The sequence below is a fragment of the Argopecten irradians genome, chromosome 4 (genome assembly GCF_041381155.1).
Source record: "Argopecten irradians isolate NY chromosome 4, Ai_NY, whole genome shotgun sequence".
NCBI lineage: Eukaryota > Metazoa > Mollusca > Bivalvia > Pectinida > Pectinidae > Argopecten > Argopecten irradians.
In genome coordinates, this window is record NC_091137.1 from 35,119,033 (window position 1) to 35,142,052 (window position 23,020).

The 23,020-nt window shown below is 35.2% G+C and overlaps 1 protein-coding gene across 4 annotated transcripts; it reads right to left on the minus strand.

Moving 5' to 3' along the window:
- Positions 1 to 5,511: 5,511 nt before the first annotated feature.
- LOC138321453 (sialin-like) lies at positions 5,512 to 22,944 on the minus strand. Of its 4 annotated transcripts, none has more exons than XM_069265161.1 (11): positions 22,435 to 22,944; positions 18,259 to 18,294; positions 13,727 to 14,012; positions 13,029 to 13,315; positions 12,382 to 12,615; positions 11,904 to 12,087; positions 11,261 to 11,409; positions 10,683 to 10,832; positions 10,168 to 10,300; positions 9,428 to 9,669; positions 5,512 to 9,142 (listed from the first exon to the last, which is right to left on the minus strand). In XM_069265161.1, the coding sequence occupies exons 3-11, from the start codon at positions 13,998 to 14,000 to the stop codon at positions 8,912 to 8,914; spliced, it is 1,884 nt and encodes a 627-aa protein (XP_069121262.1). In that variant the 5' UTR covers positions 14,001 to 14,012; positions 18,259 to 18,294; positions 22,435 to 22,944; the 3' UTR covers positions 5,512 to 8,911. The 4 variants fall into 4 exon arrangements, with proteins under 4 accessions (XP_069121262.1, XP_069121261.1, XP_069121263.1 ...); XM_069265160.1 differs by lacking the exon at positions 22,435 to 22,944 and adding an exon at positions 19,311 to 19,424; XM_069265162.1 differs by lacking the exon at positions 18,259 to 18,294.
- Between the last annotated feature and the right edge of the window lie 76 nt (positions 22,945 to 23,020).

Consider the following 23,020-nt stretch of genomic DNA (forward strand, 5'->3'; position numbering starts at 1 on the left):
GGTACTGGCTGAAATATTTGGCAAAACATTACTGACATGTATAAGCCTTTTAAGTTCTTTGACATTTATAAAATAAAGTCATTAAACCTGGCACGTCGAAAGTCAAAGATCAGGTCCCTATACATGCCGCTTCATTCGTTTGAAAAATCTTTGGCCGTATGACTTTGAATGTTTTTATTCTTCAGCATACGAATATCAGGTATTTGGACTCTTACTAGAATCATATCAAAATTTCAAAACTTTGTTCGTTCAGCAAATACCGGTATGGTAGATTATTAGTATTTTTTGTCAGTGACATTCCACTAAACATATTAGAGGCCCTATATAAGGTATATCAGCCTATAGGGTTTTGAATCGTATGACTTCAAAGGAAGATCAATGTCATTGTAAAAATTACCAAGGTTTCACTAACACTTGCGTCGAAATGACATAAAGTATTTTTGTTGCGTGAAAGATAGCTTATACCATTAGAATTGTTTCTTGCTCATGTGATTATTTTAAAAGCCATGACCTGCAATGAAGGTCAATATCATTTTATTTATATCATAAAAACTTGAAAGTATTCAACAGCATATTACGGACCAAACATCTTATTTCTAAGACTACATATTATTGGTAAAAATGTTGATCTGACCTCTTGACTTAAACGTAAGGTAATCTATTTCATTTACATTGGTTATCATTTAACCGGTATTACTTTTTTTTACTGATATGGTATAGTTTGATGAATACAAGGTTGTTAATCACAAATTGTTGAGATCCGTCCTAGGATGACAAATGCCCAACACGCTGTCTTATCACGAGAAGGTATTTGGCCACGCTTCTACCCGCACACGCACAAGTACGCATTCCGGGACGAAGAGAATTTAGGAAAATGCACGATAGAAAGTCGTGTACTGTACCAGAAAGTTCGGATGAACAACCATCGAACCACTAGTATCACTGATATCTCTTACTTAATCTCGGCATGCTTGAGACCTACTTTCAGGTGTCAGGAATATTTGATGATTGAGTCGCATACAGATTTGTTTTAAAAGAGTTAACTTTGTAGTTGTTAACTAATGATGGTTACGTATTTAAAAAAAATGGAGAGGACACTGAACGAATGTCTGTATGGCCTTACATTCGTCATTCAATTCTGTATAATTGTTAAATTCCGTAGGTGTAAATTTTCGCGATTTACTGGTTGGTGGGGGTTTATTTTCGTGGGCATTTGACTAGATGATCATATCAAGAAGTCCTGAACACATGATTTTGTAAAGCATGACCAATGGCTGGTCCAGTAAGTGGTTAACTCAAAATAAATTGGTAGAATGATTTGACCATCGAAGTAATACAACAGGAATGGACATGGTAGCAGTAAAAGGAAACTCGATGAAAAGGAAACGGACACATGATCACAAGGGGAGAACCCTGTCGCCATTTTGGTGAGTATCGGCATGTTGTTTTCTTTTACAACTGTAGTGAAAATAACAAATCGAAACTAAACTTATAAACCTGAATAGAAAAAGCCAAAAACTCGATGTGTAAATAGGGTTGCGGATCCTTTCTTTTATAGATTAGAACAAAGATAGAAAACATGATATTGTTTTTTTTCTTGACTCAAGCGGTTGTACTGTATCAGTGTTTTATGTATTTTCATGACTCAAAAGGATGTCATGTACCCCTTTTCCATGCATTTTCTTGACTCAATAGCTCGTACTGTACTTATGCTTGACTCAAGAGGTCGTAATGTATCTGTGTGTCGTCCTTTTTTTGACTCCAGAGGTTGTACTGTATTTGTGTTTCAGGCATTTTCTTGACTCCAGAGGTTGTATTGTATTTGTGTTTCAGGCATTTTCTTGACTCCAGAGGTTGTACTGTATCTGTGTTTAATGCATTTTCTTGACTCAAAAGTTTGTACTGTTTCCGTGTTTCATGCATATTCTTGGCTCAAGATGTTGTCATGTACTTATGTTACATGCATTTTCTTGGCTAAAGAGATTGTACAGTACCTGTGTTTTATGCATTTTCTTGGCTCGAAGAGGCTGGAATGTACAGGTCTAAGTGCCATGCATTTTCTTGCATCAAGAGGCTGTAATGTACAGGGCTAAGTGTCATGCAGTTCCTTAAATCAAGTGGCTGTAATGTACAGGGGTAAGTGTCATGCACTCCTTAAATCAAGTGGCTGTAATGTACAGGGCTAAGTGTCATGCATTTCCTTAAATCAAGTGGCTGTAATGTACAGGGCTAAGTGTCATGCATTTCCTTAAATCAAGAGGCTGTAATGTACAGGGCTAAGTGTCATGCATTTCCTTAAATCAAGAGGCTGTAATGTACAGGGCTAAGTGTCATGCATTTCCTTGAATCAAGAGGCTGTAATGTACAGGGCTAAGTGTCATGCATTTCCTTGAATCAAGAGGCTGTAATGTACAGGGCTAAGTGTCATGCATTTCCTTGAATCAAGAGGCTGTAATGTACAGGGCTAAGTGTCATGCATTTCCTTGAATCAAGAGGCTGTAATGTACAGGGGCCAAGTGTCATGTATTTCCTTGAATCAAGAGGCTGTAATGTACAGGGCTAAGTGTCATTTATTTCCTTGAATCAAGAGGCTGTAATGTACAAGGCTAAGTGTCATGCCGTTTTGTTTTTAATCAAGAGGCTGTTATGAGCAGAACTAAAATGTCATGCATAATTTGCATTTCTACTTGAATACTGTAATGACATGCATTTCTTGATCAGAGGCTGTAATGTACAGGCTAAGTGTCATGCTGTAAGGCTGTAATACATGTCATGACTAAATGTACAGTAGTGTCATGCATTTTTTCTTTACTTGAATCAAGAGGCTGTAATGTACAGGGCTAAGTGTCATGCATTTTCTTGATTCAAGAGGCTGTAATGTACAGGCTAAGTGTCATGTATGTTCGTGATTCAAGAGGCTGTAATGTACAGGGCTAAGTGCCATGCATTTTCTTGAATCAAAAAGCTGTAATGTACAGGACTAAGTGTCATGCATATCCTTGATCAAGAGGCTGTAATGTACAGGGCTAATGTCATGCATTTTCTTGAATCAAGAGGCTGTAATGTACAGGGCTAAGTGTCATGCATTTCCTTGAATCAAGAGGCTGTAATGTACAGGGCTAAGTGTCATGCATTTCCTTGAATCAAGAGGCTGTAATGTACAGGGCTAAGTGTCATGCATTTCCTTGAATCAAGAGGCTGTAATGTACAGGGCTAAGTGTCATGCATTTCCTTGAATCAAGAGGCTGTAATGTACAGGGCTAAGTGTCATGCATTTCCTTGAATCAAGAGGCTGTAATGTACAGGGCTAAGTGTCATGCATGTCCTTGAATCAAAAGGCTGTAATGTACAGGACTAAGTGTCATGTCATGCATTTCCTTAAATGTACAGGGTTAAGTGTCATGCATTTCCTTAAATCCAGAGGCTGTTATGTACAGGGCTAAGTGTCATTTATTTCCTTGAATCAAGAGGCTGTTATGTACAGGGCTAAGTGTCATGCATTTCCTTGAATCAAGAGGCTGTAATGTACAGGGCTAAGTGTCATGCATTTCCTTGAATCAAGAGGCTGTAATGTACAGGGCTAAGTGTCATGCATGTCCTTGAATCAAATAGGCTGTAATGTACAGGGCTAAGTGTCATGCATTTCCTTAAATCCAGAGGCTTTTAAGTACAGGGCTAAGTGTCATTTATTTCCTTGAATCAAGAGGCTGTTATGTACAGGGCTAAGTGTCGTGTATTTTCTTGAATCAAGAAGTTGTAATGTACAAGGCTAAGTGTCATGCGTTTTTTTTAATCAAGAGGCTGTAATGTACAGGACTAAATGTCATGCATTTTCGAATAGGCTGTAATTTACAGGACTAAATGTCATGCATTTTCTTGACTTAAATAGGCTGTAATGTACATGGCTAAGTGTCATACATTTTCTTGACTCAAGAAGCTGTAATGTATTGGACTAAGTGGCATGCATTTTCTTGAATCAAGAGCCTGTAATGTACAGGGCTAAGTGTCGTGCGGTTTTTTTGTATCAAGAGGCTATAATGAAGAGGGCTAAATGTCATACATTTTTGACACAAGAGGCTGTAATGTACAGGGCTAAGTGTCATGCATTTCCTTAAATCAAGAGGCTGTTATGTACAGGGCTAAGTGTCATGCATTTCCTTGAATCAAGAGGCTGTAATGTACAGGGCTAAGTGTCATGCATTTCCTTGAATCAAGAGGCTGTTATGTACAGGGCTAAGTGTCATGCATTTCCTTGAATCTTTATTTCCTTGAATAAAGAGGCTGTTATGTACAGGGCTAAGTGTCGTGTATTTTCTTGAATCAAGAAGTTGTAATGTACAAGGCTAAGTGTCATGCGTTTTTTTTAATCAAGAGGCTGTAATGTACAGGACTAAATTGACACAAGAGGCTGTAATGAAGAGGGCTAAATGTCATGCATTTTTTGACACAAGAGACTGTAATGACCAGGTCTAAATGTATCTCTGCGTCGGGAAAATTTACGCTAAACTTAACCGCACGCGAAAATTAGATAGTTTACAGTACCGGAACATATCGATTGTCAATGTTATACAGAAAAAAAAATATAACACTGTAAGGTAAAGATTCATGTTTATTGAAAAAATTAAGCTGGCCATGTTTGAATTTTTCATTTGGGTAATGGCAGTGACCATCAAGTATTCGGTTGGATAATTTTGCACTCATTTGGTTTTTCTCTCCGGTTCCTCTGATTTGCAATTTCCATCTTCATTTGATGGCTTTCGTTGGGCGTTAATATGATCGCAAAAAAACTTCATTCGCGAAATATTGAGAAATGAATTGGGTCGTACATTTTTATATACCCTGAACGCCAGATCATGAACATTTAAAACTGCATCAATTTGATTTTAATTTGAATCGCGAATATTTTGACTCACGTGAATAACCGTTTATTCGGTATTCGTGTTTCCATCCATGTCAATTTTTTTTACTGGCACGGGTATAGATGTCTTTTTTATGTTTTGCATCCGTAAAAGGTCACATGAGTGAAAACAAACACAAACATCTTTAGAAACCGATCATAAGCAGTAAAAGTCATGCAAAACAGGAAAAGTAATGCTTTATACCATCTTCTTTTTTAACTGGAATCTGAGGGCTGAGAGGTATCATGGGTTTTTTTATTCTCTATTATTGCATACAAATTCCTGGTATGAATGAGGTGTGTCGAGAGGACGTTTTTGTGTATGTCCTGTTTGGAATTTTTGAAAAATGATTTTTAAGTGAAAAAATAACTTTATGCTATCTTCAAAGTTGTAAAATAAACAAATTCAATACTCCTTTGAATTTGATCAATTGCATTGAAATATCTTGGAGAAACCTGTAAATAATTTATTTGCCAATTTTAAGAAAAGCTTGTGTTTGGTTTTATTTTCGCCTTACTGGCAGGTACATTGTAGGTTTACAATAAAAAGGACGCACAACAGAAAAACACATATATACTGCGAGTACAATGTATGTATATATAAAGGACATAAATTTGGATTTTTTGTAATTTTATTAGAAATAGATAGACAATAAATTGTAATTTGCGCTGATAACAATAATATAGATCTAAAACAAAAACAAAAATAATATCATAGAAGCTTTTCTATTTTTTATATTCAAAATAAAACCACATCATATGAACAATACCTTATGAACATATCTAAATATCAGATATATATAATCGATTTATATCAACAAAGTTATGTTAATATCACAAGCTATGCAAATAGCTAAATACACTCTATTTTCGTTTTCATGATAAAGTGATATTCCAATTTCGCAAATGAATATTGATGTTGTTTTCGTGGGACCCGTCTTAGGATTTTGTATCATTATTTTTTCAATTTCAATTTATATTGCACTTTACTTTTTTAATTTCAGTCTTATTATATATTTTTTTTTTGCTATTTTATATATTTTTTTATTTACAGTCTAGCTTAATCGTGAACACATCATAATAACACAGATCTACTTTTATGTTGTCACCTAATAATGTTAAAGTGGACATCTTCGTTTGTAACGCCGTTTCTGATTGGCTGAAACAACGGCGTAATGATTTCGAAGATTAAAGAGTTGAAAAAGAAATATAGAAAATGCCGATGTTGGATTTTTATGTTATAGAGATATAACACAACATCTGTGTGTACTTTAAATAAACCGCACTATTTCTATTCAATGATTAATAGTACTAATACATATAAATTTGTTTGTACTAGGGAACATTGAAAAACTACAAAATACATATTATTGAATCAGAAAAGTTTGTTGTTCAAAACTAAGATGAATGGCTCGGATTAGACCAAATGGAAAAGGTTATTTTTTCTATATTTAGTAATCAATGTATCATTTATCAATGATTTTGAATCAATTATATAATATAATACACAAAGCAGGTGGTAGTTATATATTTTATATAATAATAACTGTCCATTTTTGTATATTTATTGTAAATCGACGGGCCCTTCTATGATACTCTCTATAAATAGCATTTCAAATTAAACCACAAAACTGGCCAATATTATCATTTGGTTGTTACTTACATCAGGAAAAAAACCTTATTCTGACACGACCAATATGTCTTTAGACAGTTTATGTATATTAATTATGCAAAGCATTAACAAAATTTAATTTCGACAGGAAACATATGACATATGGCTCATTGTACTTTTAGTAAAACAATTCTATGGCTCGTGCCCTATCCGGGCCCCCAACTCACGATCTACGGCACCCAGTCACCAAGCCAAACATATCTGCGGCTTACACCACTGTGCCACATCCATGTCCTCAAAAAGGACGTTTTAATGACGACGTAATGGCGGCCCACTATCTTGATATGATCCTAGAGACAAATCGTCAATAATATGATTTGTATACCTAGATTGCAATGCATATACTAATCATGGATACTAATTATACACATATAATGAAGATCAACGAAGTACAATTTGGACAGGAAACAATTATGCTTGGCAAGACACAAAGCAGTCTGATGCGGAAACCGAAACCATTATCTAAAACAGAAATAAACGGGGGAAATATTTTTGAAGGAAAAAAATAAAAAAAATGGAAAGGTATCTGCACATAAAAATGTGTAAAAACAAATTCAGAAAAAAAATTGGTGCAGTGCAGATTGAAAGAAAAGGGGAGGTAATTCATCAAAGAGTGTGATATATGACCTGAAGGAGTTGTCTTTCTTTTGTTATACTTTCATATTCTGCCTAAGGCTCACCGGGGAACAAATCTACATGTAAATCTCACAGGATTGTATAAAACAGACTATAGAAATAATAAAATGCACCATACAAGTATCTTGGCTAAAAGTGAACCAACAATACATCGTTTAAAGATGCTACACTATTACCGTCATTGAAAAGTTTGAGCTTCTTATTTTACGTCAAGATAAAAAATATTCAAAAGAATCAATTGCGTCCCGAAAACAATCAATGGTACGATATCCTACATGGAATAAAGTAGTGATTGCGCATGCAACAAAAGAAAATGAATTTTTTTATTTCTATTTTTGTGTTAATTTTGTGTTAATTAGACAATTAGACACAATTAAACATCAGTTATTGTTCAAACAATAAGCATCGTTTTTGCTCTGTCGGCGGTGGAGCATCTTTAAATAATTCTTTGCCCGAAGACATAAAATTCCCTCATACTAAAACACGACATATATAAAAAGTTCAAACAAACTTCTCAAGTAGTTGTATATTTTTGATCCTTCGATAAATATCTCTAACTAATTCTAAACCAACTTTATCACATCTGATATTTTAATAGGTATCAGTGTGAAATACATATTCAAAATATCGACTACTGACACTTCTAAATCACAGATAGTCACTAAATTGTCAGTTAACAGTATAAAAATAACAGTTTCTTAATATCACACAAGTGGCAATGTTTTCTCACAAAATATAGTCGTTTATATCATATCTAATGTAACAATAACAGTGTATGTCAAATCTATAATATAGAGATAAGATGCTACACTACATATGTACCTTTCTCTAGCCGCCGACTAGTCTTTCATTACGCTTGCAATGCTAACTATAAATTAACTCATTCCCTCCTGAAAATTCATAATGAACTGCTCTATTTTTTTAATTAGAAGAGTCCAAATTCATCTTTAGGGGTGAATGAGTTTAGCATGTTTCCTTGCTCTCGTACCTTACACTTGCTCCTTATAATAAAACAAACTCTACGCTATAAACTACGAGATCTTATCCTCCCTTGATAAAGAAGAAATCTTAAACATTCACAAGAAAATATGACAGAAAATAATGTTCAATCTAGATGATTTTCATGCAGCAAGATTGTAACACTCAATTTTTTATGCAACAATGCTCAACTACGCTAAAACACTGTATACGCATTCACTTTTACTTTTGTTTAATTGAAAACATTTACAAATTACAAAACTCTTTAAATAAGTTAGTATGTATAGTTAAGCATTTTTAAATATGACACATGAGCAAATGATAATACTATTTTAAAGTGTTGACTTCTAGCCAATCTCATATCTAAATCATTAAGATAATGAACCAAAATGATATATAAGTATTATGCCATCAATACACATTTACAATTTTTAAACATATTTCTATAAAAGTTCACTGAAACACAACCTTCAACATCAGTGAAAATGTAATCACACCAAGAAGGAGCACACCAAAAAACTACAAAGCTGAACACGTATTTTCATTGTGCCTAATAGGGGATTCAAGTCCAAATAAATCGCGTGTACTTGGTAGAATCACTTTGTCGCGCGCAAAACACGTTGACTTATATTATATTCACTTCCATGTTTCTTTTGTTTTGAATAGATTTTGGCCATGCCACCTGGTCTTCATTTCTATCAAATTGTCATGTTTTCCAGTTTTGTTGTTCATTCATTCTGCTTGTCATTACTAACAGTCTTCTCTTCATTACTGATGAGATTTTTAGTATTTTCAGACATATCGTTTAACTTTATATCCCCATTTTCTTCCATGTCCTCTTCTTCCTCTGAAGCCCACGGCTGTATCCTTCCTTTGGCGAATACAATGTAAAATATACCTCCAACCGCATAAATGGCCGCGGCGATATAAAATGCAACCCTCCATTCTCCCGGCGTTTTCTGTAAGATGGAAAACTTTCTAAGATGAACTAAATATTATGATTCTGCAAGAGCCAGACAAAAGAAATATATACTACTTCAGTGGGCAAACTATTCATTTTTTAACAGTACACATCTTATTAAACTTTTCAATTTTCAATTTAACAGATAATCTTTTCCATAGGTTTATTGTCTTCATGAGAACATTTCGAAATATTTTATATATAATATTAACAGATAAAAAGTAAATACGTAACCTTATCTTTTCAAATTCTAAATAAAATATCTTAAAAGTTATTCACTCACATTTTGCGTGATCGCGCTGACAACGTACGGTGCAAGAATACCAGGAACGCTCGCGCCAGTGTTCGTTATACCGAAAATAGTTCCGGCGTACTTGGGTGCAATGTCAGCGTGATTTATAAAGAAAGAGGCAAACTGGAAACCACAAAACGCCAGGGACAGAGTCAACAGCACAACAGCCCCGATCTGACGGAAACAGTCCATATATCCTACAGCGATCAGGAAAATGGCGGGAATGAACATTCCTGGAATCACATAAATTATCTATGTAAACACAATAGTATTTTGGAACAGAAACATCATTGGCTTAGACTCATATTTATTTTATCTAGGGCAAGTACATCAATTCAAAACCTATAATTCAATTAACCCTTGGAAAATATTTTACGAAATCACAAATAAAATTCTTTAGTGACACCATGTACTATTAGTTTCATACTGATGATACAAGAAATGTTGATGGTACTCAACACACGGAAATTATAACTTTTACAGTACTCTAGTTTTAATCCTACAAAGACAATTGTGAACTCATAATTAATTTTGGTCGGATTATTGTGCAGTAAAATGAGTACGCACTATCAAATCAAGAAGCCAAGTGTAATAGTCTGCAACCTCATTTAACAAAAGCGACTTCTAAAATAAGTTTCTGTTAAAGCTTAAATAGATCACCAGAATGGGAAGGAAAAACGAGTCAAATTGTTCGACAAGTGATTGCTTTAACTTCTGCACCTGTGACCTACCTATCGAGCCACACAGTTTCCTGGTCCATTCTATCGACAAGATGTCTTTAGCTATGAGGAAATCGGCGATGAGGGCAGCAAGGATGACGAACATCCAAAATACGAGATAAGGAATCATTGAGAATACACCATTCTGTAAAATAGTGATAAAAACAGATAAAAAGTATTTCAAAAATTTTATACAAACTGTTGCAACACACATTAACTAATAAATCAAAGAGGACAATACGTTTTCGCGTACGTCGTCTTTGCAAATTAAAGAGTTATCTCCCTTGCGGGGAGGTATCTTTTGTGACGTTGTCATTTTGTGAGCAAAATTCACGTCGTTTTCTCTGAAAAGTATGACAATTCATACAATGATAAGCTGAATGGATGTTGTGTCCTTAGAAAATACACATGAGATTACATATAGTTAACCATGTAATTTTCACAAAACGCTTCTTTTCCCGAACCACTTGATCTTGTTCAAACTTTTGCTTGCAATAAAGGAAATCTAGCTATGAGTAATGACTTACAGATTTGATGTCAAAATGGAGGACTTCTTTCATGTATGTCGGCATTTGTGTCAACAGCATATATGCTCCATAGTTACCACAGAAGTTAGCAACTAATATTGCCCAAACCGGAAGTGACGTAAGCATAGCTTTCCATGGCATTGGATGATGCTGAAAAAGAAATATAAAAGCTTAATAGAAAGTTTGTATTAACTTAATATTAAATAAAAGTACTATTTAAATGAACCATATTCCTGACATAGGCCTAGCCTCTGGTTCGACAGCAACATATAAGAAGGGAATATAATATACTGTAAACAAACTTTTCCCCCCGATATATTTTTGCGAATATCGCGATGAAAGAAAATTCACGAAAAGTTAACTCCACGAATTAACATCTTCATCATTGATACTGATAGGAATTTCCAATCAATTTTTAAATCCGCGAATATTGATCTTCGCGAAATTATTTTAAAATGGCAAATCGCGAATTTTAGTTGCCGCGAATGAAAGTTGGTTTCGATTTTCGATTTAAACCTGCTTAAATGACATGACTTATACTCCCCGATAACGGTATGTAATCTTATCAAATGCTTCACCTTTTTGCTGGTGCTGTTGTGTGTGTGATGCACAACTCCAAGGGAGTTCTCGATATACCGGAGTTCTATTTCTGATATTCCACGTTTTTCTGCAGGAGTGTTCCTAACACATATTAGCCATACGAACGTCCAGATTAGAGCCAAACCCCCTAAAATGAAAAAAAAGATGACTACCTGAAGCTGGTTTTATTTGTTATAATAAAAGGAACACAAAAATATAATACAGGTCGATTTTGTGTTTACTCTGAACACTAATCGACATACACAGATAGTTAGTACTCTAATAATGCATATGTCTTCTATTTTTTCATATATCGGCCAGTTTCTGACCTTGGGCTTTCGATATCATCATACTTCATATCAATGTGCATTTCTATGACATCTTTGCGCCACAGCAATGTGCAGTTACCTGTGTTATATATGACAATTTATGAAATTTACGTTTTATACTTTGTTAGGCGATGTAAATTTCTATTGCTAATGATTTAATTTTAAAAAAAGGGATCGAGGTTGACCTATTTCAAATTCTACCAATGTTGTGGAGAAAACACACACGGTTTGCTGGGAAATAAATACCTGGAATATTTTCCGTGACTACAGTTAATGTTTTGACATTTCCCTATGTAAGAAAACTAGAACATACCGAGTACATAAAAGATAGCTGGCCACCCTCCATCAAATCCGTATTGACACAGTAAGCTTGCTATGGGGAAAGCTAAAGCATTTCCTAGTTGACAGCCTCCGAACGAGAATCCGACCAGACGACTCCTCTCATCTGGCGGGGCCCACTTAGCCCATAGAACCTGTGCTCCAGGATACATCATCGCCTGTCAATAGATTTAGTTATTGTCGTTGACCTGGTCAAATTGTAACATGTTTAAACTTGTGGTAGGCATGGTAACGTTACATCTTTAGAGAAAATCATCATGACGGAATTAAGAATTTATAATAAGAAAGATAATTCCAGGCTTGAAAGCAAAATGTAAGCAGTATGTACAATCAGACCGGTTGTAAATACAAATTTGTCTTGATTTTTTGCCGGAGTCCAGTCAAAGTTGTAAAAAAATAATATTCAAGAATATTAAAAAAAAATAAAAATGAAGCGTTATGCTATAGTATACCTCTCCAACTCCAATAAAGATTCTCCCGACAAGAAGCAGATAAGGGCTTCCCCTAGCGAGAAGTGGCGTGAACAGTGTAAGTGTAGCCACGAGGAACATCCCGCCAAACACAGTCTTATGGGGACCATATTGTTCTGCCAACCAGCCAGCCGGAATCTGCATTATAGTGTAGCCCCAGAAAAAGGCCCCCAGTAAGAATCCTCTGAGGAATTTATCCCATCCGAACTCTCCTTCCTATAATGTCAGAAGCAAAATCTACATACTTCAAAATTCAAATTGGTGTATTCATTTTAACCTTTTAAACTTTCAAGACTGTCAAGTGCTGTAATTGGTTTTTTTGCACTACACCGATTTTTGCTGAATGCAAACCCCGCAAAATTAAAAGCAATTTACAGTATTTTTTATTTACTGATATAATTTCGTTCTATTAATTGTTGAACATAACCTAAAAGTGCTTGGTCTAACTACTTATCTGCTCAACTAACATCAGTATCCACTACATCTTATCGACGTTTATTCAGAAAGTATTCTGCTGAATGAATGAAGTTTTTGCAATAGTGAACGCATAGCCTCATGGACTAATGAACATTTAAATAAAAGTGACCCGTTGCTAAGTAGCATATCCTTCCGGTTATAACAGAACTTACCTGTGTTTTGGATGACCACGCCGACGTTGGACACATATTAACTTTCGGCACTGTGACGTCATGTTTCCGAAATGTTACATTTTGTGACGATAGGCCAGAGTTATAGCTATTGTTCAAGTACGTATCATTGTCCAAGTTTTGACTATTATATGCAGTTTCATTGGCCAAATCCTGCTTCACCATACATACAATGGCGACACTCAAATTGACCCGATTAGCGTAGAGACAGAAAAATCCCATAAAACAAATCAGGGAGAGACGAACTCTCTGGGATGTCCACCAAGGCACTGAAAATAAAATAAACGTTGGCACTGAACTACTTGGTTACATGAATTCCTGAATACCGTTAATCAACTTTTCGTGTTATTTCCATTGAACGATTTTTCAAGACGAATTTCGCAATCTAAACTCTTATGATGCTACTTTACTTGTGTTGAAAAAATTTTGTGGCTATTTATTTTCGCGATATGCTATCGTCTGCAAATTACCCGCGAAATTGAATCGCGCGCTGAAATAAACTGGATTACACAATAATGCACGCAACATTTGAAATCGCAATCGAGCTTTTTCGCGAAATTGCGCGAATATTTGTATCATGCAAAAATGTAGTGTTTTACAATTCGTAAGAACAGTTGTCCAAGAATGTGGGAGATGATTTAAAGTGTATATAGTAATGAGACAACAAAAAAGTTGTTTACCCTTCTCCTTGGCCTCTTCGGTTTCCGGGTGTTCCTCAAGAGGTTGTTCAGTAATATCTTTCTTGATAACTTTGTACGAGTCCCAGTGATGCAGACTAAGACTAGACTGTCTGCGATACGAACTGACGGACGTGGTCCTTCTCCTCGGGCTAGGTCCGTCCTGGAAAGATTCGGTACTGAATTGGGACTGGAGGATGATCCGTTTCTTCTGGGGTAACCGAGGTGGCATATCGCCATTAGGACTCCCGTTCACTGTCTCTTTTACTGTCGTCATGTTGCTTGACAACTGAAAAAAATGTAATTTGACAATAAATGAACGACAGGTACATAATTCTCAAGGTTATACGTTTCAGCGAGATCGCACTTTAATAAGGGATAAAGTTTCTTTGTCACAAAGAAACAACGCGAACATACTGCAGTCTCCCAAAACACGCAAGCACTTCAGACGAGCAGCACACCATATAAGCGGGAGGCCAAACTATTAACCTGACTGGTATTAAAACGTTCACCTAATCAATCAAACAACCAATGCGAAAGCTTTATAACTTCTATCAGTAATCTTTTCCAACTATTGCGACATTAAAAATGCACGGATCACACATGGATCAACAAATTTGATGGCAATCGGACAAACTATTTCAGAAGATTTAATTAGATTCCCATTACTTTGGATATCACCGCCTAAACCAATAAACCTGTGGCGAAACCACATAAATATGATAGCGTTGCCACCAGTTGGAGAGAGACATGTATAATTCAAATATAGGAGAGACAAGTACAATTCAAATAAAAAATACGGAAACGGTTACCTTAAAGGATATGTTTGATATGTTTACTATGAAAGCTGAGTTGTAGTTATAATACACGTATGATTTCGGACAAAATATTACACAAAATGAACGTCCAATCCTGCCACATGATAATTTCATTAGGCATTGCTCTTCAAGGTTTATAATTTGAACTGGAACACCCTTTAAGGCCCAAGCAGAGGTTACGTTTTGGCAGCTTTTAGACATTATGTTACGTGGATTGAATGTATGAAATTCACTAGTATATTGCGTATCCTATAACATTCGCGGTATATCGTTAGTGTGCTAATACACCAAAATGATTCATTAACCCTTAGGCTTTGATGCGTAGCGCTGATGAAATCATTATAGTAAATTTCACAGACAAAACGAGTTTACCGACTTTAAAGTGAGAAACACAATTATAATAAGAACGAGGAGGACATTAACGCATCTATTGACATGTTATACACCCACAATTCATATAATGGTGTTCTCGGAGAGAAAAAAGAGTTCCAAGAATCGTACGTAAAAAAACCCCAATAAATTAAGCTTTCATAAACACTAATTAAGCTGATGAGGAAATTGAAAGTAAATCATTATCTCCGTTATCTTTCACTTTTATACTATAAGATAGTCCAGCGGTGGATATAACGTCAGTGAAAATAACCCCTGGAGTATTAAGGATGTTGTGGACGTATCTGTGATATTAAAGGCTAAGGGAGTGTTCAAGGAGACTCGTTCAAGTAGCACTTACTACACCGACAATTCCGTTGTATGTTGTTTACATTGTATGTAGATAGAGGACGTCATTGTTGATACGATAACACTCCCTTTCACCCAAGGTTAGATTTTTTTCTTCTAAATTGGATCTTAACTTTACAAGCCAATATCTATGCATCGTGCAAGTTTAATTTGCGTAATAACGATGTACAACGAACAGCCAAGCATTAGAACAATGCTACAGCACTACAATACACATATGCGCTATCAATATAAAATAATACCCTGATAATGGCACGGCAGACTTCACCTGTATAGTGTAAACTAACGTATTGTCACGTTGCAGAAATGACTGATGCATTTGATGTATGATATCACATTTGCAGTCATCATATATATTACAAGGGCTACATTCACTGTCCTGATATACAGCCCTGGAATATGTCATAACAAAACTGGAGTATCTACATATTACTGTGTGTGTGACAACAGATGCTACAGATATATTGAATAACTATATATTGAATAACTATACACTGTATGGCTTTGAAGATGGGCGTCGTTCTCTATGTTTATATTCAAAGGAAGACTCATAGGCCAGTGATGGCCTGATTGGACAGAAATGCCTTCTCTATCGTACATGTATGTTTCAGTAATATTTAAGTATCAAATTATCTTCCTATGGTCTATATAGATGCTAGAGCTTTGCAGACAATCTTCATAATGCGCGGTAGCCAGTGCTCAGAAGCTTGCTGGTTTGAGTATTCCAACTAGTTGTGTCGTTATATACATGCAGTTATTTCCATCGTCCGCTGAAAAACATATACCTGTGTGCACTTCCAACAGCCCACAGTTATCTATCTAATCACGCTAATAGTTAATATGTACTGTTAGTATTTGTTATTAAATGGGGACTCAGTGTACACTTGAAAGAACAGAGGAAGAACTAATCGGAACACATGGACCATTTGTGCGCATGACGAGGAATTCTGATTGGGGAAGACCCATGGAAGTATTACTTGAGGTCGAAGGTCGACTGCAACAGTTGCCTAAGACTTCCCTGCTACCGAGGGTCAATGATTTGACTGTTCCCGAAATATATATGAAACAAATGATATATTACTTCATTATCTATTTACATGATGTCTATTTTAACCACAATATCCTTATTATCCGGGAAAATAAAGAAATCTGTATTTGTAAACTTAAATGGAGTATCAGAGGGGGAGACTAAACGGCATATTTTAAATGGTCAACGATTAACAGCACCATCAAAAATTAGAATAGGGTAATACATCTCCCTGGTAAAAGTTAACCATTCAACCAGGTGTCAATTTCATTAGTATTATGCTCCTTAGGAGATATTTATAATGGCTACGGTGATAAGTTTCTGTTATGAACGACACCTGTTTTGTTTCTTTCCAGACAATTTTGAGGACAAAACTGTTTATTTAGTATGATTATCTCATTGCAACCACACAGGTTTTTAATATACATTCAAAGAAAAATAGTCCGGAATTGTTTTGTTAAAACAAAGAATAGTCGATCGTCAGCGCACAGCAACCTTAAAAAGACCTCTAAGTTGTTACACATTCTCAATACTCGGGCAACAGGCGTTGCTACCACTATCGTTATATCCACAACGACAGTGATAATAGCCCCTGAAGTATCGAGGATTACTTTTTGAAAGGACTTAATATAAAAAGAATATTTCCAAGGATGGTTTCACGTCATAGCGTACGTCTCAGTTGTATTATCTTGATATTTAACATTCGTGACTAGACAGAGCTTTATGGCAGTAGACCTTTGTTATGTAGTATGCACTGGAGATTCTATAGAGCTGATTTAAGACAGAAATTGGTCATTCTTACGCCTTAGTTATATATAGCTCAGACCGAGGAATCAATATTGCGCAATAAAGCCTAGCCTTTACATTTGTAATGAATGCATTACCCTGAGGTCACACAGTTAACAAATTGTCTTATCAAACGATACAGTAGATGATGACAAACAACGACAGAAATGTTATAACGACGATGGCGACGAGAATGATAGTGATGATGGAAACAGAATATATAAGACTACAATACTGACAACGACGACGACTTTGACGACGACGATGATGATGATGATAACGATGATGATGATGATGATGATGATGATGATGATGATGATTAAGATGATTATGGTGATGATGAGGAGGAGGAGGAAGAGGAGGACGTCACCTGTGACGAATATGGTGGTGTGGAGGACGTGAAAAAGACGACGACGAGGAGAGGATAATCACGATGATGACGATGATGAGTAGGAGGAGGAGAAGGAGGACGTCGCCGACGACGAATGTATGATGGTGAGGAGGACGTGGAGAAGGACGACGAGGAGGAGAGGATAATGATGATGATGACGACGACGACGACGACGACAACGATGATGACGATGATGACGATGATGACGACGATGATGATGACGATGATGATGAGGAGAAGGAGGAGGAGGAGGAAGGAAGGAAAATGCACATAAAAAGTCGGTAGAAAACGTAATCATTTGTACAATATGTGTCCTGTATCGCAAGTGAGCTTATAAACGTTACATGTTAGATAACAGTAATTAGATGAAAATCGAGCATATTTCCAGTTAATGCTTATATCATTGTGCCTTTATATTTGACCATGAGAAATATTTTGAGTGGACAAATATTAAACATGATATCAATTCAATCAATTCTTTTGTCAAGTTAAAGCAAAAATGTATACAAAATGAATTCAATTAAAATTTGAATTAAAAAGCATTACATTATAAATGAATATCCATTTTAGTTGCAATGAATCTTTCTATTTCTATGTACCATATGTACAGATTAATATCGCAAAATATGATATATATTGTATACGTTTTATCGACAAACTGCATGTGTATCAGCTCACCGGTCTAATATATACAAAAAACAATTATAATCTTGTGTCAAATCTATTATTGTTTATAATATTTATATTGTTTTCTGAATTAACGTTATGTACTTACCTATAAACTGCTCTCTGTTTTTACAATACAAGTGCGCTGGGAAGATAAAATGATAAAATTTGCTGCTGTTAAGAAATCCTGTTTCGCAAGCAGTTATAGCGGTTTCACGTGTTCACGCGCTTATATATACAAATCTATACATGTACATGACCACGTGCTAGTCAGCAATAATGCAATGATAGAGTTAGTTACAACATTTTGTATATTTAAGGAACTATAATTCCTGATAAATCAATTATTGGCTCCTATCCCGGTTTTTATTACAAAATCATACACGACAAAATCGCCAATTATCAAAATCATTAGAAATGATATTGTTGTGTTTGACATTGGAAAGATCGATACTAAGGCGGAGGTTACAGCTGAAGGTTGAATCCTTAATAAGGACGTTCGGAACGCAGATAGTTTACGCCACCAATCTATCAGATGACGCAACCTGGCAAAGAATACGGTTATATCGATCAGGATCACATCCGCATTTTTCATTAACGTAATCTATTTTAGGAACAGACAGACACCAGATATTCCTGAACAGAACCGGGGAATCCACTTTATACCATTTGCTTGATTTTCATACAAAGACATGATAAAAATATATTACTTCCCATCATCATCCTCATCGTCGTCATCGTTGTCATCGCCGTCATCATATAACCTAGACTGACAACCACACCTTCATCATCATATATATATAAACTAATAATAGATTATTTCCATCTAGACTGAACTAGATATTGGACACGTTGCATAGTGGCTAAAATCATCGAGTCGAATTTATTTTTCATAATTATTTTATTAATTTTATTATAGAGACTGATGACCAGTCTATAGTTATTGACGTCGATGAAGATGATAACGAAAGCATTGATGATAAAATGAAATAAAAAAGAAACGAAAATTCGTAATCTTATCATAGTAATGATGACAGAAATATCCGAAAATACTAAATATAGGCGTGGTTTAAACCTACACTACCAAAATAGGCAATATTTAAGATTCTATTGTTAAATTTATGCAAATTAGTCAGATATTGTATTAAACATCTGTCTTACCTTTCTTGTGCAGTTTATCGAATCGTGCATTACACCCTAAAGCGCTCTATAGGATGTCACATTTATATATGCGACAATTTCAAATCTATTCTTGATGAATTAAAAAAAAAAAGATATGTTTACGTCGGGAAACCCGATGCTTTTATTATACAATTCGAGGTGTCCGTTCCACAGCGCACGTATACCGCGTGTTTTCCGGATTTAGAATTATGTTAATAAGACGACAATGTTGTGTGCAGTATAGACAGGCGGAAGTTTACGGTAAACACACACATAAAATTGTGCATCAAGCATAGGCTGAATTCTAGGTATATAAATTTGTATGTGCTGTAGTATCAGCTGACGTATCTGTGTAAGCAATCCAATAGTACCGTACATGACCAGGTTCAGGTAAGAAAATATGCTGTAATTAATGTTTCACTGAACCGATTGTTTTACAAATGGTGCATTATACCCATTTTAGCATCTTATACATTCATGGAAAACGATTTTTTCTTTCAAATTCGTGTCTTTTAGGGTATCTTTGTTACAGTGGAGTGTCAACATTTTGGTATAATGCTATTGTGGGTACGGTGCAGCGAACCGCAAAACTTCGGTGCTGATAAATATCAATTACAGTACATTTCTTACCTGGAGCAAAGCCGTGTAAGGTACCATTTGATCAGGTGATTTCTCTATGATAGATGTCCTTGAAGTAACATTTAGTCGACAATGCTTTAAGATACTATAAATTATAAGAATGACATAATCAATTTTATAAAATCACGTAGCAAGTTTGAATAAAGGTTTTAAAGATTTCTTAATGATAATGACATAAATGTTTACAGACCGATCCGTGGATCTAATATTCTAAAAATACCTTAAACAGTATTGTTGGATATGTTTATTGTACGTTAATAAATGCCGGCAAAAATAGTCATCATTTTTTTTCGCTTCTCTTCGCATGATTCACCTTATCACCTCTTTAAAAGACAAGTTGTGTTTATACAAAGAAATTGCAAGAAATATTAGCACATTTTTAACTTTAACTTTCAACTTAACGTTTTTATGAGTAAAGGTGCGTTCTATGTAACATGTGTTATATTGTTGGAATAGTTTAATAAGCTTAATGCCCTCTAACAGTTTATAAGATATACATATAAAAAAAACCTTTGTACCATTAATTTTTAAGGTTTAGGGGATAATGATAAATGAGAACATGTAAAATCCTAGTAATACTGAATTATTACAACTCATAATGATAAATGAGAATTATTACAACTGCTAACTTATCAAATTGATATATTATAAACAAAAAATCAGTAAGTATGCTTAATTCAAACAATAACAGTCTGGATTGTTATATCCTCGGAAACCACAGTGTCTAGACTCTACTGTGATCCGTTTATCAAACCACAAGCCAGTGTAGGCTGCTTATAAGTGGGGTGTGTAGGGGGGGGGGGGGCTTACATTGGGGATGGTGATGACCTGCACAACAATACCTATTATATGGACTCTTGGTCAATACAATAGTATATCATATCTGATAAAATTGCATATCTCATATGTAATATTTAACACGATACGCTGTATTTATAATCACTATATCTGTATTTTAGTTTGTAATTGTGTATTAAATGTGTATGTTTGTGTCAACCAGAAGAAACGTATATATGTAATATCGACGGTGTGCAAGGATCCCACAGTATCACCCAGAAGAAACGTATGTCTGTAGAATATCTCTGTAGGATACAAATTACTTAAATGATAATTATGGGGAAAAGAAGTATTCCGTATCGCGTAGACAAAATAGATTGTCAAAATGTCAAGGCAGTCCAGGCTTTGTCAAGACACGTATTTAATTAACAAACAATTAAATAATGAATAACTGACTAATGAAGAAACAAGAAAACAATATATATACATATAACATTATACTTTATCTCCCCTGAGCTTTTGTTATTGCATAATTTTCATTTTAAAACATGTAAATACATACATAAATATTATGACCTAATTGTTATAACACTCTTGTCCAGCTTTGGAAAGAATTAGTAAAGGAGTAAAGGATTGCTTGCTATTCGATCCTCCTGACTGGATCATCAATCTGTCAATAAAATGTGCTGAAATGAAAACAGATGGGGTTATAGATAAGGACTGTGTAGTTTCATGTTACTTAGCAATCCAAATGCGTCTTAGAAAGACATACATATGTACATAGCCACTGTTAACTATCCATCGCTACTGTATAATGTACCAAAAGGTTAAAGGCCATGGGCTAGGAGGGTCCCACATTCACCCCCCCCCCCCCCCCCCCCCCCCCCCCCTCCGAACCAAATATTTTTCTGAACCCTTATCACATTGCATAAGTTGGGAATGAACTTCCGGTTATGACGTCATCAAGATGGCCGCCATTCTGAATTGCATTAAAAAGGGAAAATAGTTATAACATTGACGTCATAACCAGAAGTTCATCCCAATTTATGCAATGTTAACATTTTGATTTTTGATCAGAGGGTCATAAGGGTTCAGAAAAATATTGGTTTGGAGGTTTGGGGATGGGGGTGGGTGCATGTGGGAACATCCTAGCCTATGGCCTATTAGTTGTGATTCCTTTGATGAATTTGTTGGTCTGCATGGACCGTAATATTTGAAGAATTAAAGAATTATAATTGTTTGCTATATACAACAACGTTAATCAAAACTAATTTTACTTGTCTTTATTTATGGTCATAATACCACTTTCAAAGTTCTTCAAAATTGAAGAGTTCATTGGATATTTTGTCACATAGTAGCTCTAGAAATAATGGGATGTTTGGCTACTATAAGTAAATTCGAGGCATATAATGACAATGAGATGTTCTTTAAACACAGATAGTAAGGGACACAAAGGATAGATATCTAGAAGGTTAGACTCAAAATGGATAAAAATGGGGTTCTCAAATTGAAAATATGTCATTGTATAGTAATCGTATTGTTAAATATACGGTGTTGGGTGAGTACATAGTTACAAATTAACGAAAGAAATAGTGACAAACAATGTTTTATGCACAAATAGCAAACATTTAACGCTCAAGTGGGCAGAATTTCAATTTAAAAAAATGAAATCAGTGAAAATATATACTTTTCAGTAACATTTGCTTACATGCACGGCGGGAACCAGGTGTTCAATTTCCAGAAATAAGTTTACTTTCCTTTTCTGGATAGTATTTCTTTTGTATGTCTATGTTGTTTACACGCAGCAGCTGATCCCGTGCTCCAATGCTTGTTCTTTATCATCGTGAGGTTCAGAGACTTCTCAGCTTGCTACGTGGTGTCTTCCCTTTCGTACAATTCAACTTGACTTGGATTTTATTTTATGTAATGACGAAATAGCACACAAATCACAGTGTATTCGTATTTTGTGTTATGTTTCCGAATCCTTATATATTATCTAAGCTATTTTAGATAACATCCTTAAAATTCAAAATGTATTTTTCTTATGAAATCATTACGCATTGCATCAGCAAATCAGACACAACATTGAAAACGGCAAGGTCATGTTTGCCTGTATAGGCTGATAAAGCAAACTTTAAACCAATGAAATTGCTCGTTACAAGTAGGATTGAATTATAAAATGTAAAAACACTATTCTGTGTTTTATAATTATTGCTTGTTTGTAGTTGGTCACCTCGATATTCCAGGGGTTACTATCACTGTCGTGATGTTCCAAAATGGAAAATTTCATCGCA